The 26,568-nt window shown below is 37.5% G+C and overlaps 1 protein-coding gene across 12 annotated transcripts in view; it reads left to right on the plus strand.

Annotated features, from left to right (window-relative positions):
- Positions 1-21,520, plus strand: part of WDR72 (WD repeat domain 72) — a 109,666-nt gene extending 88,146 nt beyond the window's left edge. For 5 of the 12 annotated variants that reach the window (XM_051797191.1, XM_051797194.1, XM_051797193.1 and 2 more), the window contains 2 exons: positions 9,273-9,371; positions 15,198-21,520. In XM_051797191.1, coding sequence (XP_051653151.1) covers positions 9,273-9,371; positions 15,198-15,253 — 155 coding nt within the window. In that variant the 3' untranslated portion in view covers positions 15,254-21,520. The remainder of the gene's footprint in view (positions 1-9,272; positions 9,372-15,197) is intronic. The other 7 variants (XR_007906189.1, XR_007906188.1, XR_007906187.1 and 4 more) reach the window with 7 other exon arrangements.
- The last annotated feature ends 5,048 nt before the right edge of the window (positions 21,521-26,568 follow it).

The raw sequence follows: 26,568 nt of genomic DNA on the forward strand, positions 1-26,568 counted from the left end.
GTTTTTCATTAAAAAAAATAAGATGATTTGGCTCAGTAGGGCCTTTCCTTATATTTACCTCTGTTTAATTGGATTTGGAACTGCTTAAACATCTTTGAGTTGGAGCTTATAAGAAGATGATCCCAGCTGTTTTTCAAAGCTTAAGACAGCAGGCAGACAACATGATCATGTCAAGACTCATACTAAAGCCTTAATCCTACTTTTTCATCAACTAGCACTACAGCTGAGTCTTTAACCTCCTAAGTACTAAATGTGCTTTGGATCTCTCACAATACATTTGCTGGCTGTTTTTCCCTAATAATATTAATTTTTGCTTCCTTTCTGAAAAGTACTTTAAAGAATAGTCTCTGTCTATCTGAATTTGGAGAGCTATGGTGTCAGCCTGTATTTTCAGTCCTTTTAAAAATACAATTTATAAACTTGCACATATTCAAGTCTGTTGTTCTCTATGGAGGGAAACCAATGCATTGACATATAGCTCACATTGTTATAATGAATAATCAGCTATATTGATATCTATTTTTCATTGTACATTAATTACTAGATTGAATATAATTTTATTTTCTAGAAGAAAGAAATGACAATGACTATAGGTTTATTCAGGTCATTTTCCTAGGAATGGTTACCATGACCAAAAGAAAATTATCCATATTCCTATCCTCAAAACTTGCTAACCAGTACATTATTTTCTTTAATAATCCTTGAGTTTCATAGAGGTTAAATGTTCTAATGCAGTTATTCCTGCATCTGTTAATAGTACTCATGCAATGCAGTAATCTGTGCTCCTCAGCCTCTCCTTTTCTCTCTTTTCTTTTCTTTTCTTTTCTTTTCTTTTCTTTTCTTTTCTTTTCTTTTCTTTTCTTTTCTTTTCTTTTCTTTTCTTTTCTTTTCTTTTCTTTTCTTTTCTTTTCTTTTCTTTTCTTTTCTTTTCTTTTCTTTTCTTTTCTTTTCCTCTTTTCTCTTTTCTCTTTTCTCTTTTCTCTTTTTTTCTCTTTTTTCTCTCCTTTTTTCTCCTCCTCTGTCGGGTGGTGCTCCGATTTGTCCTAGTGACACAGGGCTGCCAGCAGGAAAGCAAGCGTAGTTAATGCTCAGCTGCTCAAACCAGTCAAGCAAGCTAGCAAGTCCCAGCTGTGCTACTTGATGTTTTTTGATTGCACCTAGTCCTCAATCTGTGAACTGTTTTCTGGACTTAGATTCATCAAGCTCTGCCGCTTTAAAAACTCATGCAGGCAGGCATCCTAGGATATGCCATTATAAGCTGCTGCCAGGGGATCTTCTAGGAGATAAATGGAATCTGTGTGAAGTAAATTAGTGTGAACCAGTCAATCTGTGTGTCAGCCTTGAGCCACATCCATGGGTAACTAGCTTGCTGACTGAAAAGTCCACTGTCTTTTGCCAATCAGAGGTCTCAGCCACCAGGAAGCAGTCCTATACGACATTAGTTTCTTGGAATAATGCCTGTTTGACCAGCTAGTGAAACTCTCCAGTATACAGTATTGTACTGCTTGAGTTTACTTATTGCTTACAATTGAACTGAAAATCTTTTAAAGTCAGATAACATTTTAACAGTAGGGAGCATCACAGAAATATCTTGGAAATAAGTACTTCCACTTTCCTACAGCAGCCATTCAGCAGAGTCATGCTGTGCTGCAGTTGGCTTTACCTCCCTATCAGTAATACATCTTCAAGGCCATAATGCAAAAGAATAACAATAATCTGGCCAGAAGAGGTTAATGCAGAGGTTCTGTATATATTTTTTTCCCCGTGGATTAAGCTATTTGGACAGCTTTGGTCGAGAGATGGGGAGAGTGTGCAACTATAACACATTATGCACAGGGATGTGTCAGTGCCATAACTGTCCTGCACTCTTTTGTTTCATTTTGGTTTGAAAAGCAAACTGTGACAATCTACAGCAAGAATTTATCTGTAGAAAGGGACTGAACCAGAATTCTCTGAAAATTTCCTGATTAATGATTTTACACTTGAATATCAAGTCAATCTACTATCATGAAAATAATAATGTCATTACTGTCAATAATGTGATTATAAAAACAGGAAGTGTTCCTTTCTTTGTTTGTTGGTTTTGTAGGTGTTATTGATACACTGATAGGCAATCCCATCTGCAGTGTGTGCTCTGCCACACCACTGGTTCAATGGACAGAAGCAGGGGGGAGTTTTGCTATATTTTTTTTTAGAAAATGGTTCTTCTCCCAGAGGGTGACTGGGCACTGAACAGGCTCCCCAGGGCAGTGGTCACAGCACCAAAGCTGACAGAGCTCAAGAAACATTTGGACAACACTCTCAGGCACACGGTGTGACTCTTGGGGATGGTCCTGTGCAGAGCCAGGAGTTGGACTCGATGATCCTTGTGAGTCCCTTTCAACTCAGCATATCCTGTGATTCTGTGATATTTTTAGAAAATTGGACAGATGACGAGATGTTATATACTTTAATTAAAAAAAGATACTAATTATCTAGTAACTAATAGATTTGAAAATTGGCCTTCTTTACTTTTACTAATTCTGTTACCTTTTTTTTTCCTATTATGTCCCAGTTACTGGTTGAAAAAAAAATGAGGGAGAGATAAATAATGTTGATCAAGTAATTCAGTCTTACCTCATGTTTGATTAAAAGACACAATACCCTACATTTAGGGAACTGGAAAAGAGAAAATTAGGCTTTCTAGCCAGGGAGGAAATAATGTATAACAATAGAAGAATTAAGACAGTTTAGGGTTACATTTTCCTTTTTTAAATCCTCCTAAGTTCTACAGAAGCTTATGCTTCAGAGCTGTGCAGTAAATGCTGTGTGGGATTTTATGGGAAAGTATTTTATTTCTTGCAGCAGAACCCACTGAGACAAATTTAACTAGTTAGGTGTTTTATAATATATACTACACAGAATACATGGACAGAATCTGGTATAAATCACAACTACGATCAAGACAACTGCTTTAAAATTGAGTGAATGTTTCATTGCACTAATGAAACAAAAATGGGATGTCCTTTGAGAGCATAATTTGTTATGTGCCATTATATTTTAGTTGAGAGAAGCAGGGGAGTCCCTCTGGGTGAATAAAACTTCAAGGTATGTTGGGAAAAGAATCACTGAAAATTTCAGTTTTTCTGTCTGGAGGAATGCTGCCCTCATAGAGAGAGGAAAATGGACTTTCAGGGTTGGTGGTTTGTTGGTTGGTGTTTTTTTTGATATATTAAAACCTTTCACATGTACAGGAAGCAAACTGTTCTTTAGTAGAAATTCACCCAGTGAGTGGAAGGAGCTCTGTTTGCATGTGACTCCAGAAGGCAAGAGCCAGCTTGGGCTTCCCCAGGCACATGGGTTGGTAGTTCTGCAAACTGAGCTCTGCAGTGTGATATTAGGTCCTGCTTCTGTATTCACTGTAGTGCATTTAAAATACAGTATCTTCCAGTTTGAGTGGTTCCATACTGGCTTATTTCAAGGACAGTTCCAACTTCTATATGCTGCAGCATTTACTTCAGAATAATAATGTTTCTCCAAGTTAATTTCTTAATCTTTCTTTTTGAAATTAAAATGTAATGAAAACTGGGCCTGTGTGATATTTAATCATCAGAAGATAACAATCAGCCATTCTCAATTAAATGACAACTACATATATCAGTGCAGGTTTTTTTTTAAACTACAGTAAAAATTATGAAATGACCAGCAGCTGATGTCTTCTGTCAGTGAGATGAATTACTGGTTTATATGGCCTGAGAAATGGTCTGGAAAAAAATAGGGTTCAATTCAATAAGGATGAAAAGAAGGATCTAGACTGAGGTAGGATTAATCTTCTGCAAAGAGGCAGGATGGGGAAGAAAGAGCAAGGTAACAGTTTCTCAGGAAAAAATCTGAATTGCAAGCTGAGCAGGAGTCCACAGCACTTGTGGTGTGGCAACAAAGACAAGCACTGTACCAGGCTCTGGTACCAAGCTCATTCCAGGCAGTGTTGCCTGTAAAACCTGGGAGGGATTCCCACTGTGCTTAGCAGTGGTGCCATCAAGGGCACATCCCCAGCCAGCCTGGTGCCTTCCTGCTGGCACCTGCTGGATCAGAGTGTCACCCACCGCAGTGGCAGGATGGGTGCTCTGACCGGTGTCACCTCAGTGTCTGCTTTTTCTCTGTCTCTGTGGTTTTGGGGAAGTGCTGCTAATATTCCTCTTGCCACCCCAGAATGCATTCTGCATTTCTTATATTAGTGAGATAATATCACCAAAATATGTGGGTAAAGCTAAGTAAGATAGTGACCCTCAGCATGGAAAAGAGATGAAACAAAGGACTTCAGTCACAAGGGTCATGGGGAGAGTGTGCAGGGCTTGTATCTGTGCCTTTTCTCAAACAAGAATAAATGGCACATTAAGCCAAGAGGGACTGGGCAGACAAACAAAAGGGGATGCCTTCCTGGGTGGTAAAACTGTGGAGCTTGCCAGGTTAAAGCGAGTTAGGCTGTAGGATGTTAAGGCTGCAAAAATTCCACATGTTTAAGGGAAAACTGGAGAAGTTTGTGGAACAGAAATCTACTCTGAGTTATTACAGGAGGGGGAAAATATTGTTTGGAATAACCTGAGTTTCAAATTGGACTTTAGGAGAAATTTCTGGTGAAGTATAATCTTATGGTTGTTGGACTCTTACGCTGATGTTTTTTAGTCTCAGTAAATACAACTGTTCTTATGCTTTTCGTTGTATTTTTATGATATCTATGAAATGTGCTTTTAAAATAGTACTCAGGGCATTTATTGTTCCATCAAGCTTCTTAGGTATAATATGGTGAGTGCCTATAGAGACCATACAGCTCAACATTGACATTGCAACACAATTGTTTTATCCACTTACAAAAATAAAAAATACTAGCATTTTGTTTCCCTTTACAGCTTTGTTTTCATGCATCTTTTATGTAGGTTCAGGTTCCTTTGTGTTCCATATTGGAACTTATATACATTTATCACCTGTAACTTATCTTGCCTAATATTTTTGAATGAAAAATATTTTTTACCTTATCTACTTTAGTTTTGAATGACAAATATGTTCTTGTTTTCTGTGCAGACTGTCTTTAAGTCACTAATCCACCTTATGAATAAGACAGGCCTCTTGTCAGAAAATGCTAACTTGTTTATTCACTTGTGTTATGCAAACTTCTTTCTCCAGTGTGTCTGCCCTCTGAAAATTAGTATGCAGGGCAGGTTATTTAGACTTTAGTGTGTTATATTTCCAGAGTGGAACAAGGCTTGTCAGAGTTTCAACCCAAAGTGTAGCAATAAACGACGGTGATGAGGTGTTGCTGTATTTAGTGATTAGTCTGTATTCACAAAGAACAGGTCATTCAACAGTTTGTTCACACAAGGACTGTTCTTTAAAGGCTGATCACCATTCAGTCTGTGGTATGTTTCTAGAAATAATTTGTTTTTATTTTATGAAACTGTTTGAAATATCTTGAAACTAGATGCATAAATATTTCATTAAACACTCTGTTCTTATGACATTCATTTATGACTCTATATCCCATACCTATTTTAATGACTTTTTTGGTTTCAGTAATGTAAGTGAATGGGTATCGAGTTCAGTAAACAAGTCCTAAGACCTTAATAAGATGCATCAGAAAAAAATACCACAATTTTCTAGATTGATCCTGTACAATGAAGATTTATGTCATCTTTATATGCTAAGTTCAAGGTCATTTGCCTCAATGAAATATGTCCTTTTACCTTACTTCCATGCTAACAAAAGTAATCTCTACTGACTAATAACTGAAATTACATTGTGCTGAATAGAAAAATATGTTATTGCAGTTATAATATCAGAAATGGTTTTTTCTTGACTTTTCCTCTGACTTGTAGATTTGGGGCTCATTTATACTCCATTTATGTCACTTTGGCTACAGGGATTAGCCTCCAAAGGGAAGAAAAAGTAATTTTAAGGTCCATTTAAACCCAAAGTAGGACAGAGTATCTTCTGAATAAAGATCACACTGTTTATGTTTAAATAACTTAAATTCCATCAGCATCCTTAGTATAAGCAATTCAGAACAATATTTCTCCTATTGGTATTTATACATGAAATCCTGTTCCCCTAAGGGAATAGGCAGTAAAGTAGGTGTTAGTGTTGAGATTCTTTTTTTGTATTTTGTCTTGATTACATAATGCCATTTATTACTTTCACTCTTTATTTAGGCCAGACTGTACTTTCCTTATTTTTAACTTTTCAATTCCCTTTGTTCTTTTATGATATTTTTAAGCAACCTTCCTTTTCAAATTGAGCATATAATGTGATGTTTAAAAAAAAAAAAGATCTGAAGGTCTCTGCCTTGGTCCCTTTCTTGCTCACTGCACACACTCATTATGTAACTTCATAAACTAGGGTCTTGTGAAGTTTATTTGCCTGAGTTTTGCCTAGAGAGGTATGTGCATTTCTAAGTGGCAGGGCTAAGATAGATCCCTTGCTTGCACCAGTGATCTGATCCTAGTCTGTCCTGGCCTGGCTCCTGGTTTTATGAAACATGTACTTCCCTCCCTTCATTGCACCTGCTGAACTGCCTTCTCTGACAGCTTTTACACAAGTTCTCTTGACAGTTTTTACACAAGTTGTCTAGAGTCTTCCTCTCTGTCCCCATGAAAACCCTTTCCATTTGTGCTTTCCACTCCCTTCAACTGTTCCTAATGATCCTTTGACTCCAACTGTTACTGTGAGTGTTTCATGCTTTTTGGCATTTTCCAGCTATATCAGCTCTGCCTGTGATCTGTCATCCTTTTGTTCTCATTTTTTTCTTTCTTGGCTTTTAATGACTTCATCCTCTCCCAGATTGCCCCAAATCTCTCCAATCTCTACTCAGATATATCAACTGGAAATCCCCCTGCTTTGTCCAAGGATCTTGCTGGACTGTCTTGGCTTCTGTCCTGCCTTGGTTTCTTTCTTGTTCACTTCCCACCTTCCTCCTGATGTCCCTCATCTGTGTATGGACCTGCTTCTAGCTGTGTTTTATTTGTTGTGCTCTGAGTTGCTTCTCAGCTGAATCTGATACCTTCCCTAAAAACACTGCTCAGAGCTGCTTTGTTCTAATATCCACCAAGTTAAATTGTATGACTTATGCTGACATGGTCTGGGACAGGGGAGAGAGCACTTCAACAGGTTTGTCCTTGTCCCATTCAAGAGCAATTGCAGCACAGATTTCCAATGAGGGGAGTCCCTGCCAGATCCTGCCTGGGACTGATGCTGGTGCTGTGTGTCTCCTCTCCTTGGTTCATTGTGAGTTCTTTATTGGGTGAAAATACAACATTAGTTTTGAAAGGATGATTCTGAATTTTTGGTCACTACTATGTGAGCAAAACAGGCAGCTCTTGTGATTTTCTGCTTTCTCTGCAGAGACATAGCTGTACTTTTTGATTTCTCTCTTTTATCACAGGATGCTCTGTTGGAAATTTTCCTCTTGCTCTACTTCAGAGTAGTTCTGACTTTTAAATTCATGCAGCTGTAATGACTCAGTCTGTCACTCAGCACAGTGGAGCTGACTCCACTGTGGAAAGAAGTGTTTTAGAAAAAACATGTTCTAATAAATGTGACACAAAATTTTTAAAAATATATATACTTGTATATTCTAATTTTTCATTTTTGAAGTGGCAGTCTTGGTCTTCAGTTAATGTATTTGAAAAGTATTTCAGTGTTGTAAAAAACAGAGAAAAGCACAGATATCTTTGAAGACATTTCTTCCTGTACATATCGTAGTGTTTCCATGTGTGCACAAGAACATTTGTTGTTTGTTATTGTAATTGTTGTTCAGTGTCAACTCACCTCATGCAGATTATCATGTCAACATTTCCTGCTTTACCTGGGCACAGTTTTATGTGCTGATTATTTGCTATCCATGGCAGACCTTTTAAGCAAAATTTACTGGCTTTTTGTTTTTCCAGGTGAAATGCATGGTGTCACTGTAATAAACTTCATTATTTATTATGTTTTAATATTACATTTTCAAGGATCTAATTACACAATTGTATTGAAGCCTTGATTGCTTCAAACAGACTCTGTGTAGATGCAGGAGTCAAGAATGATGGAACCTTTTGGTGACCTGGGATCAATAGTTGCAAACCCATGGAAAGCTCAGCACACAGAAGTGGAATATGTGTCTTTTGAGCCCCTCGTGCCTGCATAATGCCCTGAGGCCTTGTTGATTCACTCATAATTTTGGAAAATTTAAATAGGTGTTTAAATTACGTGATCCTTCAGCAAATATTCATTTGGTTAAAAAAAATCATCAAAATTTCTTGTTTTGAAAAGAGGACAAAAGTACACTGGTATTGCACACAGCCGTTGGTGTCCCACATTGATATCCAAGCTTCCACATGGAAGTTTGGAACCTTGCTTAGTTTTCTAGTTATTAGAAAAGAAGGAGTGTTTTCTAGTCACTGCTATTATCCTAGAAAATAAGATCATCTAAGTGTTCTAATGGGATAGAAAAATTGGGATCTAGTCTTTATAATATATTGTTTATTAATTTTACTTCATCTTTAAGCTGTGTTTGTGGCTCCATACAGAGATATGAAGCAGAAGAGTGGGAAATGGACATTGACAAGGGAAATACCTCTCTACTCCTGAGGAAAACTATGTGGGATTTGTTCAAAGGCCAAGTGAATTAAAAAGTCCTATATAGACAAATAATTGTTTCCCTGAAAATATTTTTCTACTCTGAAAAGAAAATGGCTTTAGCAATTAAGAGGAACATATGATTAAATTTGGTAATCTCTAAACCACAACTCAGTCTGGGTTTTACTGCACTTTGGAATTATCACTGATTTCCTTACACATTCCAGCTTGTTGCATTCAACATATTTTCATCTTAAAGCAAACACCATTGCTCTCCCTGGTGAATGACTCCAGTAATTACAAAACCACCTAATTGATCTTTTCTGTTGTTTACTGGCTTCTTTGGTGAAACAGACAGGCATTTTTTTATGACTTCTAAATTAGTTTATTATTTTTGGATTCTGTAAGGAAAAAAAAAAAAGCTGGTTTTCTACTTCAAAGGAATCTCATTTAAGCTGATGCTTCAAACTTCACCCTGCATGAATTCTTGTCTATAGATTTTTCAACTGCCCTATGGTTGCATGTAAGTAGGTTGAGTTTCTGGGAGTTTTTTTCAATCTATTATTTGTGTTTACAAATTATGTCTTCAGCATTGAAAGCTCTGCAGAAAATCAGGAAGTGTTGGTTTCTGCATACATTACATTTCTCCCTCCCTGTGTTTTTATTCTTTCTTGCTCCAGTCAGTGTGCTGAAGCATGGCAAGAGCTCCAACTTGGCAAACTTCCAAGATGTGGAGGATACGCCTGACAGATGTGTCTTGGAAGAGTCTGAGAGTCCAGGTGAGAGGCATTTAAAGACAGTCACCAAGTATCAAGTGATAAATCTGACACAGCTTTTGGGTCTGTAAAAAAAGCACATGGTAACGCTGTTTCCTTTTTAGCAGCTGCAATGTCAAATTAATGGTCACCTCCAGGGGTCACAGTGTGGAGCTGTTATCCTTTCCTCTTTCATCAGGAATTCAGGTCTTAGAAAGGATAAAGGCTTTATGACCAAAAAGAAAGCTGACACTACTAGTTCATTATAATTACTTTTGGACTACACTGCTTACTTAATATATGTACAGTGTCTGACCCTTTGAAGGTAGCATGAGATGATGAAAAATTAGAAGTACTGTATATACTGCAGCTGAATGTAGCAGTGGACAGTCAAACACTGTATCTCTGGAGGAAAGCAAATTGGTGGCATTAAATAGCTTGATTCTTTCCTTTAAATCAGCTCACAATCATTATTTCATTTTAATGACTCTTAACATTGATTCAGCTAAATACAGGAACATCCATAAAGTGCATCCTTTTTGGTGACCGAAAGATTTATCTTCATGTAGTTTCATTATCTTTCTCGTTATGGAACATCTACGAAATTTATTAAATGAATCCCAAAAGGAAACAATTAAATATAAATTGTATCGAGTCACAGCTGATTAAAAACATTCTGTGTGACTAAATACTAGGATCTTCTAAGCAAACTGTGAGCTTGACCCACATATACCGTACCCATAACCTGTACACAGTCCTCATTAGTGAAAGAGTTAAACATCTTTCTTCGCTTGGTATTTTCCTTCCCTGCTTTATCTGGTTTCTCTGTACCCTCCTGCATCTCTGTGTGCTGATCCGTGTATCATATTTTTGATTCATCGTCTCTGCGGCCTGTCAGCTTAGTTAAGAGATTTCCAAATCTTGCAGCCTGTGCTGACAGGGGGCAGCTGCCAACAGTCCCCTGATCCTTCCCCAAGGAACACTGCTGAGATTTAATTTTCAGTCAAAGGGTGCAGTCTGAAATCCATGTCAGGTCCCCTAAGTCGTCTCAGAACCCAGATAGGACCCATGTCTGGGGGATTATATTTCAGCACACTCCACTCTTCCAAGATTCCTTGGGAGTTCAACTGCTGTCATATACCTGATTTGAACTACATTCCCTTTTCATCTCTTCCACAGAAATGAACACCAGTATATGTTACAATAATTGAAACCAATGAATTGTAAATCTCTATTCATTTTAAAGCCACATAGACTTGGACTCAGTGTTGTCCAGCAGAAAGCAGCATGAGATTTGGAAAGAAATAGATAATCTGCTCAGGAAGGAGCCAAGTTTGACTCCAACAGTCTATGGTGTATAACACCTCCTTCAGAAACTGTCTGTAGTCCCTTCAACAATAATTATGGACCAAAATGCAGATTGTCCAAGATTTGATCAGTTCTGAAGTGAGAAAGTGTTAAGGCAAGGTGGCATGAAAGTGTTCAGGGGAGAATTAATGTACCTTAAAGATAACATTAATTTTGATCTCAAATTGGTTCTGTCTGGCCAAGTGTACCCATTTGGATGGGAACTTGTATATCCAATTCTGCATATCTATATGAAGTAATGGAAAGAATAAAAGCCTGTCAGGAGGTGAATATTGACTGGCAAAAATACATGTTGATAAAGCATCTAAACTTAAAAACTGAGTTCCAATCGGTCCATCTGACATCATTAAACTAGTAATAAACAATGAATTACTCTGGCTTTTGTTTCTGTCCATTCCTGCATTTTAAGACATCTTGTCTTATAGGTCTGAAAACCTCAGGAGATTTCACTACTGGTCTCACTGCTTTCCACTGAGAATTTGTGGCTTGGTTGTCATGGAGACATCGTATTTCTCCAAGAATTGCTCATATTGATCCGTGGACAGGCGTAAATGGCCAGGCGAATGTGAGGAGTAAAGGGGGTTGGGCAGTACTATAAAATGACCAGAGGTTATGGGTCGGAAATAAGCTCATAGCAAACACTTAGGTAAAGAGAAAGAAACAGTTTCATTTTGTTTCAGGATTTCGTTTTTGCACTTTATGCCATTGTCTTCTTTCACTATAGACTGAAAGAAACTTGTTAGTCACTTGTCATGTCAGATCTTTGGTGCTTGTCCTGACACAGCTGTCAGCCTTCCAGCTCTGTGCAGTTCAGGGACACACAACAAAGAGCCAGGAACATGAATTATTTATTGCTCCTTGTGCGGATGAAATTCTGTGATAAGAAATTAAGACACTTCTGACAGAAGTGCTTGTTTGAAAGGAAAGATTTGGTAACACAATACATTTACTTAAAGCTTAACATTTACTTTTAGTAGCAAACATTGAAACAATAATATGACATTCAGTTGGCTATGATTTTCTCAGTTGCTTTGACTTTGAATCATGGAACCTGAGAATGCCTGGGAGGTCAGCATTTGGTTTGGTGAAACCTGTGACTTTAGAACCTCTCTTACACATATTCAAAGTCTGGGCAAACTTAAAAACTTAATTTGTAAGTTTCTATTAATAAAACCATATATGTCTTTTTCAGAGTCCCTTGTACTTCACTTACAAGATGTTGTCGCAGGTGCAAAAGGGGTGTTAAGAAATATATTTATTTTATTATCTCTTTTGATGAGGAAAAGGTGAAAATATGATAGTATACCTGCAAGGAATTCCAACTATTCCTGGAAAGGGTTCTTTATTACAACTTCAACCAGAATCAGGAAGGCTGTAGAGCAGCCATCACACTTCTGCCTGTGTGTTGTGGGTTTCAGTGGTGAAAGGTGCAGTCTCTACCCTTGACATTAGACTGAGCTTTATTTTCAATGTGATCTTTATTTTCTAAAGTCAGATAAAGCTTACTCTTTTTCCTTTCACATTTTCTGTGTGTCTGCACATGTTCTCACTGCTCTGGACATGGGCCTCTAGCAATTGTAGAAAAAGCATATGCTCAGATGAATAGCAGGAATCCATTTGACTACCCAAGACACCAATCTAAGATTTGCCTGTGATTTTTTTGTGTTCAGTGTGTGATCTGAACTACTCTCAGATAGGTAATGAAACCCCTCAACCTGCACTTTTCTCTTGGATAATTCACAGTAAATACTTTTCACGTGTGATGGACACAGGTAAATATCAGACTGCAGTTTCTTGTCTAAGTGAAATGGATTTTAGTTGCTCCCCTCATGTGCCTACAGGCTGCCATTATCTGTGATAGTGGCTCATGTCTATTGTAGCCCCCACACAGAGGAGATGCTGGGCTTCTCTCCTAGATGCCTAATAGTAGGTTTATCACTGCCATTTTTCCCCACATGCTGAGGACTACTTCTGTTTGACATGCAAAGCCTTGGCTTTTCAAACTTGTCTCTGCTCTGGCCTTGAACATAATAATCAGATAAGAATTACAACAGCTTTTTGTAGAACTTGACTTTTAATCATATCAACCCCCCATAAAGAATTCACTATCTCTTAGAGTGGTTCTTTTATATAAATAAATATTCCCAGCAGTTTACTATTTTATCAGGCAAATTTTCCTCATTTAAGGAAACTGAGAAAGAGGCTGAAAGTGAGGGTACATGGATGTGTCAGAGACTTCTAGGTCTGAGCTATTCACTTGAGTTTTCTTGTACAAACAATGGTGGAAAATTTACACTTCCAGAGGCAGATCATCTTGTCCAAAGGGAGTTGCTTGAGATGGGTTTTAAGGGGATTGAAAATACTCTGAATTTTGTCAGTCAAAATCAAAGAGGATTGTAGCAGGACTAGACACAACTTGAGGTGTCTTAGCTTTCATATGAGGTGCAGTCCCACTAAGGAGGATTCTGCAAGTGCAGCTCTTCTGAAAAAGAGAAATGGATTTGAGTTGAAGTCACATGAAACAATGTAGACACAGATGCCCCTTCCCCTTTCTTTCCCACAACAGAGATTTTTGCAGTAGAGTAGGAAATAGGCTATTAGTTCACTTGGTAATAGGGGGCAAATGACCCTCCCTAATGAAAGATTGAATGGGAAGCTGTAGATGGAAAGTATAGTGTTTTCTATCTTTTGGATAGAAACCAGGTAAATGGTAAAACCCCCATATGCTTCTGGCCTTCAGTAGCCAGGCAGTCTCTGCCTGAGTCAGCTGGTCTCTTCTGCAGTTCCTGATCTCTCCCACCCCTTAATTCCAAAAACATGGCACATGTTAAATTTTTCCCTCTTCAATTTTTCACTTTTGAGGATGGAATGTAATTCTGGGTGCATAAGAGATAATAGGGAAAATCTGAGCAGTTTTTGCAGCCTTGCTTAATTGCTTTTCCTAGATAGACCTTGACATAGAGATGAGTAGGATCTCTGAATTTCTCTGAAACCCAATCTGTGAGAGGCAGAACTGCAGCAAATAGAAATGAAAATGTATGAAGAACATCAGATTCTTATTAGCCACAATGTGCCTAAAAATACAGCACTAAAAGTGTGACTGTGTTGTTATCAGGCAAGTTATAATTATTGAATAATCACTTACCAGCTCCAAGTTCCATTCACTGAAGAGTGTTATTTGAATCAGCACTGTGTCACCTCTGTGGCTGTTGATCAGAACACAGGCAGAATATAAAAGCAAATATTCTGTAAGTTTTCAAGTACAAAATACCCTAGAAAAGCATGGCTTTCTTTTGCTGTGTTTGCATCCTCATGAAAAGCAGATGGCAGTAAATGAGGACTTGGGTCCTCATTCCCCTTGGGAATGGGGTGCTGGAGGCTGTTGCTGATGATGGTGCCTGGAGCAGGAAGAGGATGCAATGTAGGGGCAGCCCACTGGGCACAGCCACTGGGAGCCCAGTGTGTTCAGTGTATAAAATGTTGGTGCCTAGGAATAATTCCAGAAGGAAATTCTGAAATTTCCAAAGTAGGCACGTTTCAATTCATAATAATTTCACTGCAGTAGATGTAGTGTCACATCCCATCAGTATTCTGGGTTCCTAGAATATGACTCACAGGTTTTGGTTTGGTTTGGGGGTTTTTTTGTTTGCTTTCGGATTAGGGTTTTTTTTTTATTACTAAATCAAACTGTAAAACTAGAAGACTACATAATAGACAGTAAGAAAATGTGTATCTCTGTTCCTATGACACAGATGGAAAGATATAGATAATATGAAAAATTTACAAGATATCCATTAGACTGGGAAAAAATAGTGTGTGCTGCTTTCTCAGTGTTCATGTACTGATGAAATATGTTTGAGCAGTTTTTAATGCAAGCAACATTTAAAATTCAAGTTGTAAATATTACAATACAGCAAATAAGAAGAAGTCATGAAGGTAAAATCTGAAAATTGAGAGTACTTTTCTGTGGAATTGTAAAAAGCCCCGACAGGATTAAAATATAATGCCTTATGAACAGAACTTCTTTTTACTTCTGTTTACAGCTATTATAGAATTATTTTTGCTGAAGGAAAATACATCTAATTTGGCAATTATATTTACTGAAAAAACATAAACACCCTATTAATTTAAAAAAGAAATTATCTTTCTGCCAATCCACTGGAGCATTTTCCTTTAAATCAAAAAAGGAAGAAGCAGAAGACTGTTCAGGAGAAGAGTTTTGAGGAATGCCATACATTTTCCTGAGCTGTTTTGGGTTCCATATTGCTTCCTGTTATAATGTTATTAGTCTTCTGGAGGTAGATTTGTGGTCTTTTTTAACACTAGCATGAGGGTGCTGGAAATTTTTATTCCATTACAAAAATTATAGGGTTTGCTACTCTATGAAAAGGTTGTAAAATAAATTACATTTTAGTAAAAAAGTCTTTGCTATTATTTCAAAGTGTAAAGTTGTTAAACCAGATGAATTCATTTCTTTTCCAGATGACACGAAGACACATCCCTGGATATCTAAAGTGTGCTCCTGTAAGGTGTGTTAGAGAAACCTATTTAGCTGAAAGAAGATGTACAAGGACAGCCATGAAACAGGACATATGTGGGTGGCATGGACATGAAATGGCTTCTTGTATTTATTATAGTATACTTTTAACAGCTCATTTTCAGAAGAAATACCTTCCATAAGATCCACTTCTTTTGACTGATTTATTGGCTTCAATTCACAATTCCCTCACTAATAGATTTACATATATTTAGCTATATCTAGATAGTTTTAACATAGAAAATATCAGCTCTTCATTTTTAGATGTTTTTCATTTATTTATGCAATGATCCCAAATCTTACAACTTTGATTGGCCATTAAACAGTTGCATCAATTTTAGTGTTGTTTTACATACATCGAATTTAAACTTGCTTCTGACTTTTATTACCAAAAGCATTTTAGCACTGAGCAAAACCAAATGCATTTCTAATAATTAGAAAATTTGCTTATATTTAAAGGAAAAAAATGCACATTTTGAATGAAACATGGAATATTTAGAAATAACTAAAATACAAAGAATGTTCTGTGCACAGGAGAGGATGGGGAAATAGATAACAAATCTGGTCATGTCTAGGATGTAAATTTTCCTGTTATATAAGTACTACCATCACCATCATCTGTAGAAATGTACTACCAATATGAAGTTGAAGAAGCCCATTGGAGTCCTTTTTTGAAATGATACACTTCATTGAACATCTGTTTGTACTCATTGGGAAAAGCAGCTATACATTTTTTTTCCTTCTTTAAAAAAAAAAAATCATTATGTTTGTAGAATATGTGCAGCTGATTAGATTCATTTATCACCTCACATTCTGGGGGATTTAGGCTGTTTGACAAATAATGGCCATTCAGAGAAGGAAGTTCACTTTCTATGTTACCAGTAGTTGGAGAGTTAATGGATTGAAAGGGACTTGAGGATGTGACTTTCTGGATCTGTACCTTGTTGTGGAAATCCTGGTCTGATGTTATCCTTTCTAGTTGTCACTTTAGCTGTAAGTTGCCTTTACTGTGAGGGTGGAGATTTCTTTAGTGTGAAATATTCTCTGGTAATGAATTCCTTCCTTGTGTGGAAAGGTCACAGCTGTGGAAGTGATAAAACCAGGTTTCTGTTGCCACACTATGGCCTGAATTCGATTCAACATGATACAGACACAAAACCTTCTTTCTTCTGCTTTCTCCTATCCCAGGAGTCCATGTCCCTAAGTGCAGAGTATGGCAGTGAGGCCTTCAGAAACACCAGGTGGAAGGGCCTTGTGAGAATAAGTATCTCAGTTTTTATTCAGCTAAAGAATTTATCATTAAAATTGGCTGCAATCCAGAGAAGATAAAGATATTTAACATTTTTTTTCTTTAACAGTAAATACCATGTAGAAAAATGGCATCTTTTAACGGAAAAGTCATTGGTTTTCACACATTTGGCATTTTTCAGAAACAACTTTCCGTATTCTTAGAAGGTATTTTCCTCTGTAAAATGTATCTTTTGTTCATATGAGGTTGTACTTGAATTATGGTGACTAAACAGAATGTCGAGTGCTATGGCTTCATTCTTGCACTTCTTGTGATGGATATGTGGAATAATATAATTGATGTATTTGTGCTTGTACAACACAACTGAGAGCAGAACATGCCTTCAGCTGACATTTCTCCTCCTCTTAACTTTCATGGCTAAATCAGAGTTGCAAACATCTAGAAGGTAAAAATAAAATTGCAGATATATCTGCAGCAACTTAGTAGCCCTTCAAGAACTTTGCAGACAGTAGAACAAATGACAAAGGATGGACCTGGCTCTCTCCTTTGCTCCACATCCGTGTGAACAGCCACATCCAGTTTGTGGCAGCAGATCTTCCATTGGCACTGAAAAGCCCCTTCACAACAAGAATCACTGCTCTGCAGCAGCATCTGCTCACTTGGGCCAGCTCTGCTCCTAGTGCCAAGGCAACAAATCTTTTTAAAACTCTTTCAGTAGATAGTTTAAAAACGGATGTGTTCAAAGAGGTCTCATAGCTCAAGGAATTGGCATTGTCCATAACACCCAGGACCGCTGTAATAGCAATTACATTTGTGCAACACAATATTTGATTGCTTGTCTTTAATTCTGCAAAGCAGTGCACATCAGCAGCCTGCCAATAAAACCAGCTCTCTGGAATGGCTTGTAGGGAGGTGATTGGTGTTTGGCACATGCTTATACGTGCTTTGTGCTAATTACAATTGCAGTATGAGTAAGGTAAGGCAGGAACTTTTTTTATTAGGTACATTTATTTCCCAGTAAAGCAAATATATTTCCCATGTCTTCTGGATGTCTTTCAAACAACCAACTTTATAATATGTGCTCACGATGAACTCTCACTTAGAGAAATCTTCTTGCAACAAAGTGACAATTTCAGAGCTGAATACAAACCCACGTATGAAACTCCTGCAATAGTTTCTAAGCTGAACTGAAGAAAAAAAAATCAGAAGGCACTTACTGGTTTAGTATTAGCTCAAGCTAAAACTCATTGACATCTCTTTTATTTGAGGGATTTTGAGTTTTCCAAGTGATTCATACTTGCTAAATGGTCACTGACTTACATTCCTCCCTGAAGTTTGAACTGTTCATTTATGGTTCCAGATCCAAGCATTATGTTTTGAAATCTCTTGTGCTATTTACATATTTTAAATTTGATCACTGTAATAAACTGCTTCCATTTATGGGTTGTATTTTGTTGAGCAATGCCCTTCCCCAATCCAGTGAAAGATGTTCTGAAGGCAAGTTGGCATGGGACTTGAAATATATATATGGGATTCTGTGTCCCTTTGAAATAAAGACACACTTTAACAAAACCACTGTGCAGCAGGGCTACAAGACAACATCAGCAATCTAGGAAGGGAAAGGATTTTGCAAGTCTGACTGAACTGAAGTGCTGAAAATTCAGAAAAGAATGGGACAGGTTCAGTCAGCAGCATTGCCTCTCTCTCCAGGATTTTACTCCTTTTGGAAGAGCATGTTCTCTGAAGGCAGACTGGGGCAGCAAACTCCAGCCCAGTTCCAAAGTCATTGTGCCAGTCCTGAATGGCATCACATGCACATTCCTGATGGGGGATCTGGGATGACAAAGTCCTGCTTCTCATGATGGATATTTCTGCTGGATTTTGCAGGCCATTCTTCTTGCCTGACAAAAGGATGCAGAGGAATTTCAAGGCCTGGTCTTCTGCTTTTTCCTTCCTCCTAGGATACTCAGTCTGAGCTGCTAGGCAAAGCTCTGAGCATTCATATTAGCATTTGAGTTATCATCTGAATTCATAGATCCCCAAAGTGAAAATTCATCACTCTTGGTTTTGAAGAAGTAATTCTGAACCTGGAGGCAACATAAAATAACCCAAGACTGTCTCATTGGTGTCCATGGGAAGTTTTTTTCCTGAATGACACCTGCTGGAAGGTCTCAGGTATGTCTGAGAACTGTGTGCGTCACATCCAGAATACAGTCCGTGTCTTCTGATGAATCTGAGCATCCTGGACATGGTGTGGTCGGTAAGTACAAAGTTGAACTAAGGTTTTAAGGTGAAACAGTGAGAGCTGCTAAACAGTATTGAAAATTATGGAACGTAGCAAACATCTGCAGAGTTTTTTAGAGTGGGCCGTGCATTTGACAAAAATTCTTACACAGTACAAATCTAATTACGCTTATCTTTTCCTTTCATGTAATTCTAGAAGACTTAACTTGAAAATGCAACATTTTGCAAACTGAATTTACATTCTGTCTTGAGAATGTAGCAATAAAAACTGGTTTTCTTTCTCTGCAATAGTTATGAAAAATAGTATCACGAGAGTAAGTAGTATATGTAAGTAGTATATGTCATTTCATTAAGTACGTTACTCCCTCCAGTTTTACAGCAACAGGGAGATTTTTTTTCTGGGTTTTGTTTGTTTGTTTTTTGTTTTTTGTTTTTTGTTTAGCATCTGAAAGCATAATACTCATCAGAAAAAATATTAACAATATCCAACGCTAATAAAACAGTAATATTTTCCTTATTTATTCTCAAATTTTATCTAAACAATAAGTAATCTTTTTGATAATAAGGACCTGGGGAATTTGTACCCTAAATCATTATAAATTTTCACCAGAAACTCAGGTTCATAAAAGATTCCATTTCAGAACTTTATTTTCTATAATCACCCTGACCTGCAGACTTACAGCTCTGCCCAGTAAATGTAACATCCATATTTTTGTTGTTTGTTTTGGTTTATAGTCTTCCTGCCATGTAGATGGCAGCAGCACTCAAGCCTTGAAATTCACTCCAGCTTTTTCTTGAGTTTATCTGAAAACCCACGTTTAAGAATATTATTGCTGAGAATGAACTGAAAGCATGATTACTTTAAAGATGGATATCAGTTCAGTAATGTGTACGTCTGAAGAAGCTTTTAACATCATAATACAAGTGTTTAAAAGAGAATAAGTCATATCTGTCTGTATTGATACAGTTGCCACTGGGTTTTTTTGTACCTTTTAACATATGGTTTTCTGTCAATTAAATTGCTGCTGTTCTTTTAATTGCATTAGTTTGCAAGATGCCCAGGATGTTTCTGAGAGTTCAGAATTGTTAAGATTTACAAAGACAGTCCCCATGTGTAATTCTTGCAGAATGAGAAGCAGCCAGCAGGTGCTTGGGCAGGAAGGCATTGACTCGGGGCATCCTTGTCGATAATACAAAGAGGAAGAACAGAGAAAGGTAGGGGGATACACAGTGTAGAATTCTGTGCTATGAACTCTTCTAATAACAGTGCTTTATAGAAAATGTCATGAATTATCCTGGAAAAAAAACATTTTGAAGGTCCATATATTTTTGCCTTGGCATAGTGTGGAATTGTCTGCACTGACATTTACTTTGGCTAAGAAGTTGAGAGAGATTTTCAAAGAGAAGCCACAAAACTGAGACCCAGAATCAAAGCTGTTCACCAACCTTAGTCTCTGCAGCATCAGCTGAAACCTCAGGAAGATTTTGTGGGATCATCTTCAGGCCCTCAGAGATAAAAGCAGGTACCACACATGTGACTGTGCACAAAGGGAAAAACTAGCACAAAAAAGCATAATGATGGTAGTGCCTTGAACTAGAAAATACTGTTTAAATGCTGGAGGCAAACAGTAGTGTTTCAGTAAACTGTCAGAAAAAGTAGATCAACACTAGCTCCCTCAGTGCTTTTAACCAGTAGCAGCTGAAGTAAGAGGGAGATTAAATATCTGATGGACAGCATTTCTCATTCCATAGGATCCTGTCTGAGGATGCATTTCGTGGAGGTTTAATCTACACTGAGTATGGAATCAGCTAAGGGAACAGGGAAGGTGGGCAGACTGTAGCACTTAAACCCTTGTCATCCAACTGCCACAGCTACAGTTTTGGACAGCTCTCCATTCCTCTGTTCCTCCTATTCCTGTACATTCTCTGTTCCTCTGTTCTAGCCCTCTGCAGAAGCTGGGAGAGAAGCAGGAACCAATATTTCTCTGATGCCCTTGCTATGTGATATGAAGCAGAAACCCTTGGCCCAGTATATCATCCAGTCACTAGTCAGGCAGATGATCTGAAGAGGACAGATTCCACACTGGAGGGTTTATCACAGCTCCAAGCTGGACTCAGTGGATGGTCTGTGACCAAACAGGCTCCTAATGTCTGATGGAGGTATGACCAAAAATGCATTACAGATGTCATGACACTTGTCCTGGAGTGACAGCATTCCTTCTCCTTAAGTACTGCTTCAGGTTAAGGACTTCCAAAGGGAAAGTATGGCTTCTTGGCTGATAGAATTTGTAACAGTAAGAGCAGATTTAGCAGTGATGAGAAAAGAGCAGCAGCAGGATATGTGTTGTGTCCAAGCACTGGGACAGACAGCCTTTGTTTCTCCTACATATTGTTGAGTACAGTGTGTTGGACATTGGTAATGGGAAAAGCACTTCCCTTCTTAAATGCCTTCCAGACTAAGGCATGCCAAGTACAAACATATTTTATCTGCTTATAGTATATGTTTTGGAGATTTGATTGGTTTTACTTCTCACTTCATAGCATCCATTAAATCAGTCTTAGATTTCATTCCAGTGAGAAAATATTTGTCAGAAAATTGCTTCAAGGTCTCCCAAATCCACTTTTTTTTTTTTTTTACCTTTACTCTGTCTCACTGGTAATACACTCAATTTAGTTATGGGAGAGTTCTGTGCCTTGTAACCAAACATGCATTTAAATTCAGAATTCGTATCAGTGCTGATTATTCTCGGCCTATAAAGAAAATATATTTCAAAAGCTCTTGGAAACTTAAAATAACTATCTCTATGTTAACATTTTGTCTGTGAAATGGAAATACTTGCAAGGCCCTACCTCACAGAAGTTTTGTAAGGATAGATAAAGGGCTGTATGGATGGTCATGGCATTCTGTAAGTAAAATACACAACCAAAATTGCATAATAAAAATATTGGTAGATTTTCATTATCCATGAAGCAGCAGAATCACCTGAGTAATATGATACAGAACTCTGAGAACTTTCAAACATGGCTTTCCTCAGAGATACTTTTGCAGAAGCACCTTGGAGTTTAACTGCTCCTTGGAAACTTGAGATTTGCAGCAATAACATTTCAAGCTTTTAAAGAAGGTGATGAACAATGTTAATGGATTGGTTACTGAGAAAATATCAGAGAAGACATCACAAGTGAAGACTCGTTCCAGGCACTCTTTCTTATATTTGTTGCTTTAGTTATACGAAGTGACAGCCCAATGAATCACTGGGTGGTCTTTTGGTCTGACAATTTGGGTATTGTCCAAGCAATTAACAGGCAGCCAGCCAGTTCAAGTGGCTACTGATTAAATTACAGAGGTTCTTTGGTGGTTTCCATAAAGAAATCTCTGGGAAGAGTTAGATGGATCTACCATCTATCATATGACAAGCAAGTGTCTTACTATGCATACATGTTTATTCCAATAAATACAAAAGCATATTATGTTACTTCAGAAAAACATTCCATGCTTTTGGTTTCTCCTGTACTAACTCTGTGCATGAGGAGAATTGATGATATTGTTGGGGTAAATCTTTATACGCTTCTTTGTAGGAGATTTTAGAAATGTCTTTCCTCATATCTTAAGCCACAGCTCTGATTGCATGAATACTTCACAGGTTTCACTACAGATTTTTCATTTCAAAATAACTTCTCTTATTTAAGTCCTTTAAGCAGATACTATTGTTAATAATGTTTTGCATAGCCCATGGAGCATGTAACACCCATGTTACTCCACTTTTTTGCAATGCCTAAATCTATAGAGGCTCATCTCTGTTTCTGCTATTTGGCTGTTCATTTTTTGTCTCCTGTGTGGGAAAAATCTATCACATTTTTTCCAGAATTTTGAGGTTTTTCTTGCTCCTATGATAACCAGTGGTTAAAATTCCACAGGGACAGAACAAGATAAAAGCAGTAATAGGGAAAAATAAGAAGAAATAAACTCTATTAGCTAGAGTAAATATACCAGCATGGCCAAATTATGATCACACTGACCTCCAAGCTGCACTCTGGACTTTTATGTTAATTCTGAACAGTGCTCTGATGGTATAGATGTAAAAGTCAATACACTAGGAAGACTGGAAATTTCTGGGAATTTCTATAGGATACATATAGTCATAACTGCAATCCTGCAGTTGTTGGGTACAGTACCCCCTGCACTGAGCTCACATGGGGTATTTTTGAATGGGTTATGGCACTAGAAAAAGAATCTCAGCAACATTAAGTTTTCTTAAGCATTTAACCTTTTTCTGGGGGTAATATTTTTGGATTAGGCAGGAAAGTGCCCTTGCTAGTGAGCAGAAAGGGGATGTACAGAAGTAGTTCTGTACATTTTAATGTTTTTACAGCTTCTGTACTAAGACACCGGGAATAGGAGGGAAACTTGCACACCTTCCTTATGGACAGACTCAGCTCCCTTCCATACAGTGGTTTTACCAAGGTTTTAACAAATTCAATCCCCACAGTAGATTACTCCTGTTTATTTACCCAGTTCCAGACCACATCCTCCAGCAGTTTTTACTCAGCCAAAGCTGCTTCCTAAAGGGCTCAGGGGCATCACTCGGTCAGCAGCAATCAGTGGGTTAATACAGCCTGGCTTCTGCCTCTCTCAGATGTTCAGGAGAAGATAATGAGGCAGGGATAGAGACTGCAGGTTAATGAGATATCCCAACTGGAAGACAGAAATCTGAGAGGAGAGACTTGGGAAGCAGAAGAGGAAGTTGGAGGGTCTTTATATTTAGGTGTTACTCAGTTGAGAGAATTGCTGGGGCAGGATTGTTTTGCAGTACTATAAAGACCATTTGATCTGTTAGAGCACAGCTGAAATTACTCATCTACCTGGCAAAAGCCTCTGTCTTTTACACTCCTGTTAAATCAATACTGAACTACATTCAGAACTCTTGTTATGCTAAAAAGAAGAGGTCTCCCCCTCCCCAAAACCCAATCAAAACACCAAATTCCAAAGGCACCCATCTTAGAATAAACCCTGGAATCTCTCTAACAAATTCTAAGCAGTGCTTGGGTAAGCATTGTTAGAAACATCTGTCATGCATTTAAATAAAATCTATTAATAAAAAGAATGAGTAGAACTTAGACAAGTATAGAGAGGTAATACAGTAAAACAAATGGCCCTACTACAGGAAGCTGTTGTACTGTGCTGTTTGGAATATCATCAAGAAAGCAGCTTACCTTTCATCTGAGCCTTTTCAATAATCCTGGGCTGTAAATGATGCACCCATGTAAATAACTCTGACAGTTGCACTTTGACCATATAATATGAAAAATAGCTACTTCTCTATAATCACATTGTCAAAAAATTCCTCCTTCTTATCAGTATGCGACCTCCTGCTACAGACAAGCAGAATGCAGAGCAATCTCCACAGTCTGCAGTGCTCAAGATACTATTCTTACTGTTATTATCAGCAGTGACGATTATCTCTAAATGCTCAACAGTAAATCCAAAGGAATAAATGGAAACATTTTTCCTAAGTGGGGTATAACAATACCTGACATTTATATAGCACCTTTCATCTGTAAGAATCCCAAAGTGCTTTACAAAGTCTGCTGGGATCACTTCACCCACCACAGAAATGTAGCTATCTCTACGGTGAAATTCAACTTCTATTCCACACCAGTGCCATTGCACAACGGTGTTTTTGAAAAAAGTGACAACTAAGTGAAATGCATTGAACTGTTCTTGTGAAAGCTGTCATGGGGTCCTCTGTGACAGCCCATGGGTAAAGCTTTGCAGTGGCACCTAGAACAAAAAACAGCAGACACTTCATCCTCCTCTGCCCTCGGACACTTCCTTCCCAGCAAGCACACTGCTGTTCTCTTTCTGTTCTCAGAACTATCAGTTGAAATATTATCAATGAATGAAATTCTACTAAGGAAATTAGTAGTGTTAAACCTGGGTATCTCAAGTTATCCTGAGAAAGTAAGTAATAATGAAAACAGAATGCTTAACATTTTATAGGACAAAAGTGGGCGTAACCACTGTACATCTGTACATCTCTGACAACCTTGGTCTATTGAGCCTGACACTGAGTACTAATCTATGTTTTCTTTTGAGGTATTTATTTTTTTTGGTCTTACTACTGTACCTATGTATTTAAATGAGCAGATATGACTGGGCCCTCAACGTAAGGTGACCACAGAAACAGATCTGTACTGGTAAAATAGAGTAAGGTAACATTCTCAGGTATGGGAAATTACAGATATTGACAAAATAATGCAACAATCTCTATGCAAACGGTATGCACAGAATGATGGAGTATATGTTAAGCATATCATTTGTATTTGTACATTCCTGGATGTGCTAAAAGTCAGTATAAAAGTGGATTGGATCCTCTTCAAGGGAAATGCATAGTATGCAATATGAGTAATCTTGAAAGTGCTCTACCAATATTAATCAAATCACAGAGCTGAAAATACATGTTCTTGCTAGAGTTTCCTGTTACATTTTCATCTCACAGAAGTATGGGAGCAAGCCCAGCCAGGAGACGTGAACTCTGCTGAATTTTGGAGAGCTTAGCTCTTGCTGCTGATACAGATTTGATCTCTCCAACTCAGGTTTATGTCTGTAATATGTCACTTTAAAAAAAATCAAGATCCCATATGGGTCTATTCCACTGCAGTGTTATTATTTTATCTTATATGTCATCTCCTCTGTGGTCTTGGCTCTTCTTTGGCAGAATGTGAGTTTGCTTTCTTTCAAACCTGGGGAAATATTAGACATAAGTCACCACTGAACTATAGAATGTGTGAGGAAATTAGCTAAGTAGACAGAAGCACTTTACTGCTGAGAATATAGTGGTCTCTGCTCTTCCACAGCTACAGAAGAGAAAAAGAATCACAAGTGTTTCAGAAGTTACTGACCTTTTTAAATTTATCTTTGTTGTTATAGTTCTTTAATAGAACCAATTAATATAAGTCGTTATTATATTAAGAGCTTAAATGTAATTTTTCCTCTCCTAAGAAGCTTCACTGTACTTTTCAAATAGGGTTAAACTATAGAATGAAGCCTAAAGAAACAGCAGTAAATGTGAATCTACCATGAGATATTTTGAACGGCATCTTAAGAATGCAGGGTGTGAATAGACCATCAGAGTTTATCTTGAACATAAATGTGGAAAATTCTACTGCCAGAGAAACAAAATTATATAGGCTTATGATGAACATTTGGCTCCTGAAACTTGTATGTGAAGGTGTAAAATAAAGATGTTAAAGTAAAATATTTACTAGGTTTTCAAAAGGCATTAAAATTTAGGGTTGTAAATTTATACAGAAAACATCATGTTTATTTGCTGGGACACCACTGAAACAGCCTTACTGATTCTAAAGTAATTTGAGTCAAGTCTTATATATATGTATAATGTGCATATGTATAAATATTTATTTATATCCACTACTGTAAATTTCATATTGAGTCCTATTTTAAAAGTGAATGTGAAGATTGCAGTTATATGAGGAAATGCCAACTGGAGGAGTGCAAAAAGGATGGTTGTGGCAATGTTTAATTCTTCCCACTGCATGAGTGCAGTGCACACCAATCTTTATGTGTATTAGCCCATGTCCATTCGTAATCAATAATACTGCCTCATCAAACTCTTCTATACTTTTATATACATGTGTGTTTAGCACTCTTAGAGGTATTTTAAAGATAAATGTGTCTAATTTTGGTTCTGACAATCAGACCCCAAAAATGCAATTGATAGATTTGGCTTCACATTTGAAATGTTAAACCCATTACAAAGCAGGTCTTAGCAAATATACCAACACAGAAAAATAGAAGGATCTTA

Source organism: Manacus candei, unplaced genomic scaffold, assembly GCF_025592945.1.
Source record: "Manacus candei isolate 608988 ecotype Guabito, Panama unplaced genomic scaffold, ASM2559294v1 h1tg000046l, whole genome shotgun sequence".
Lineage (NCBI taxonomy): Eukaryota > Metazoa > Chordata > Aves > Passeriformes > Pipridae > Manacus > Manacus candei.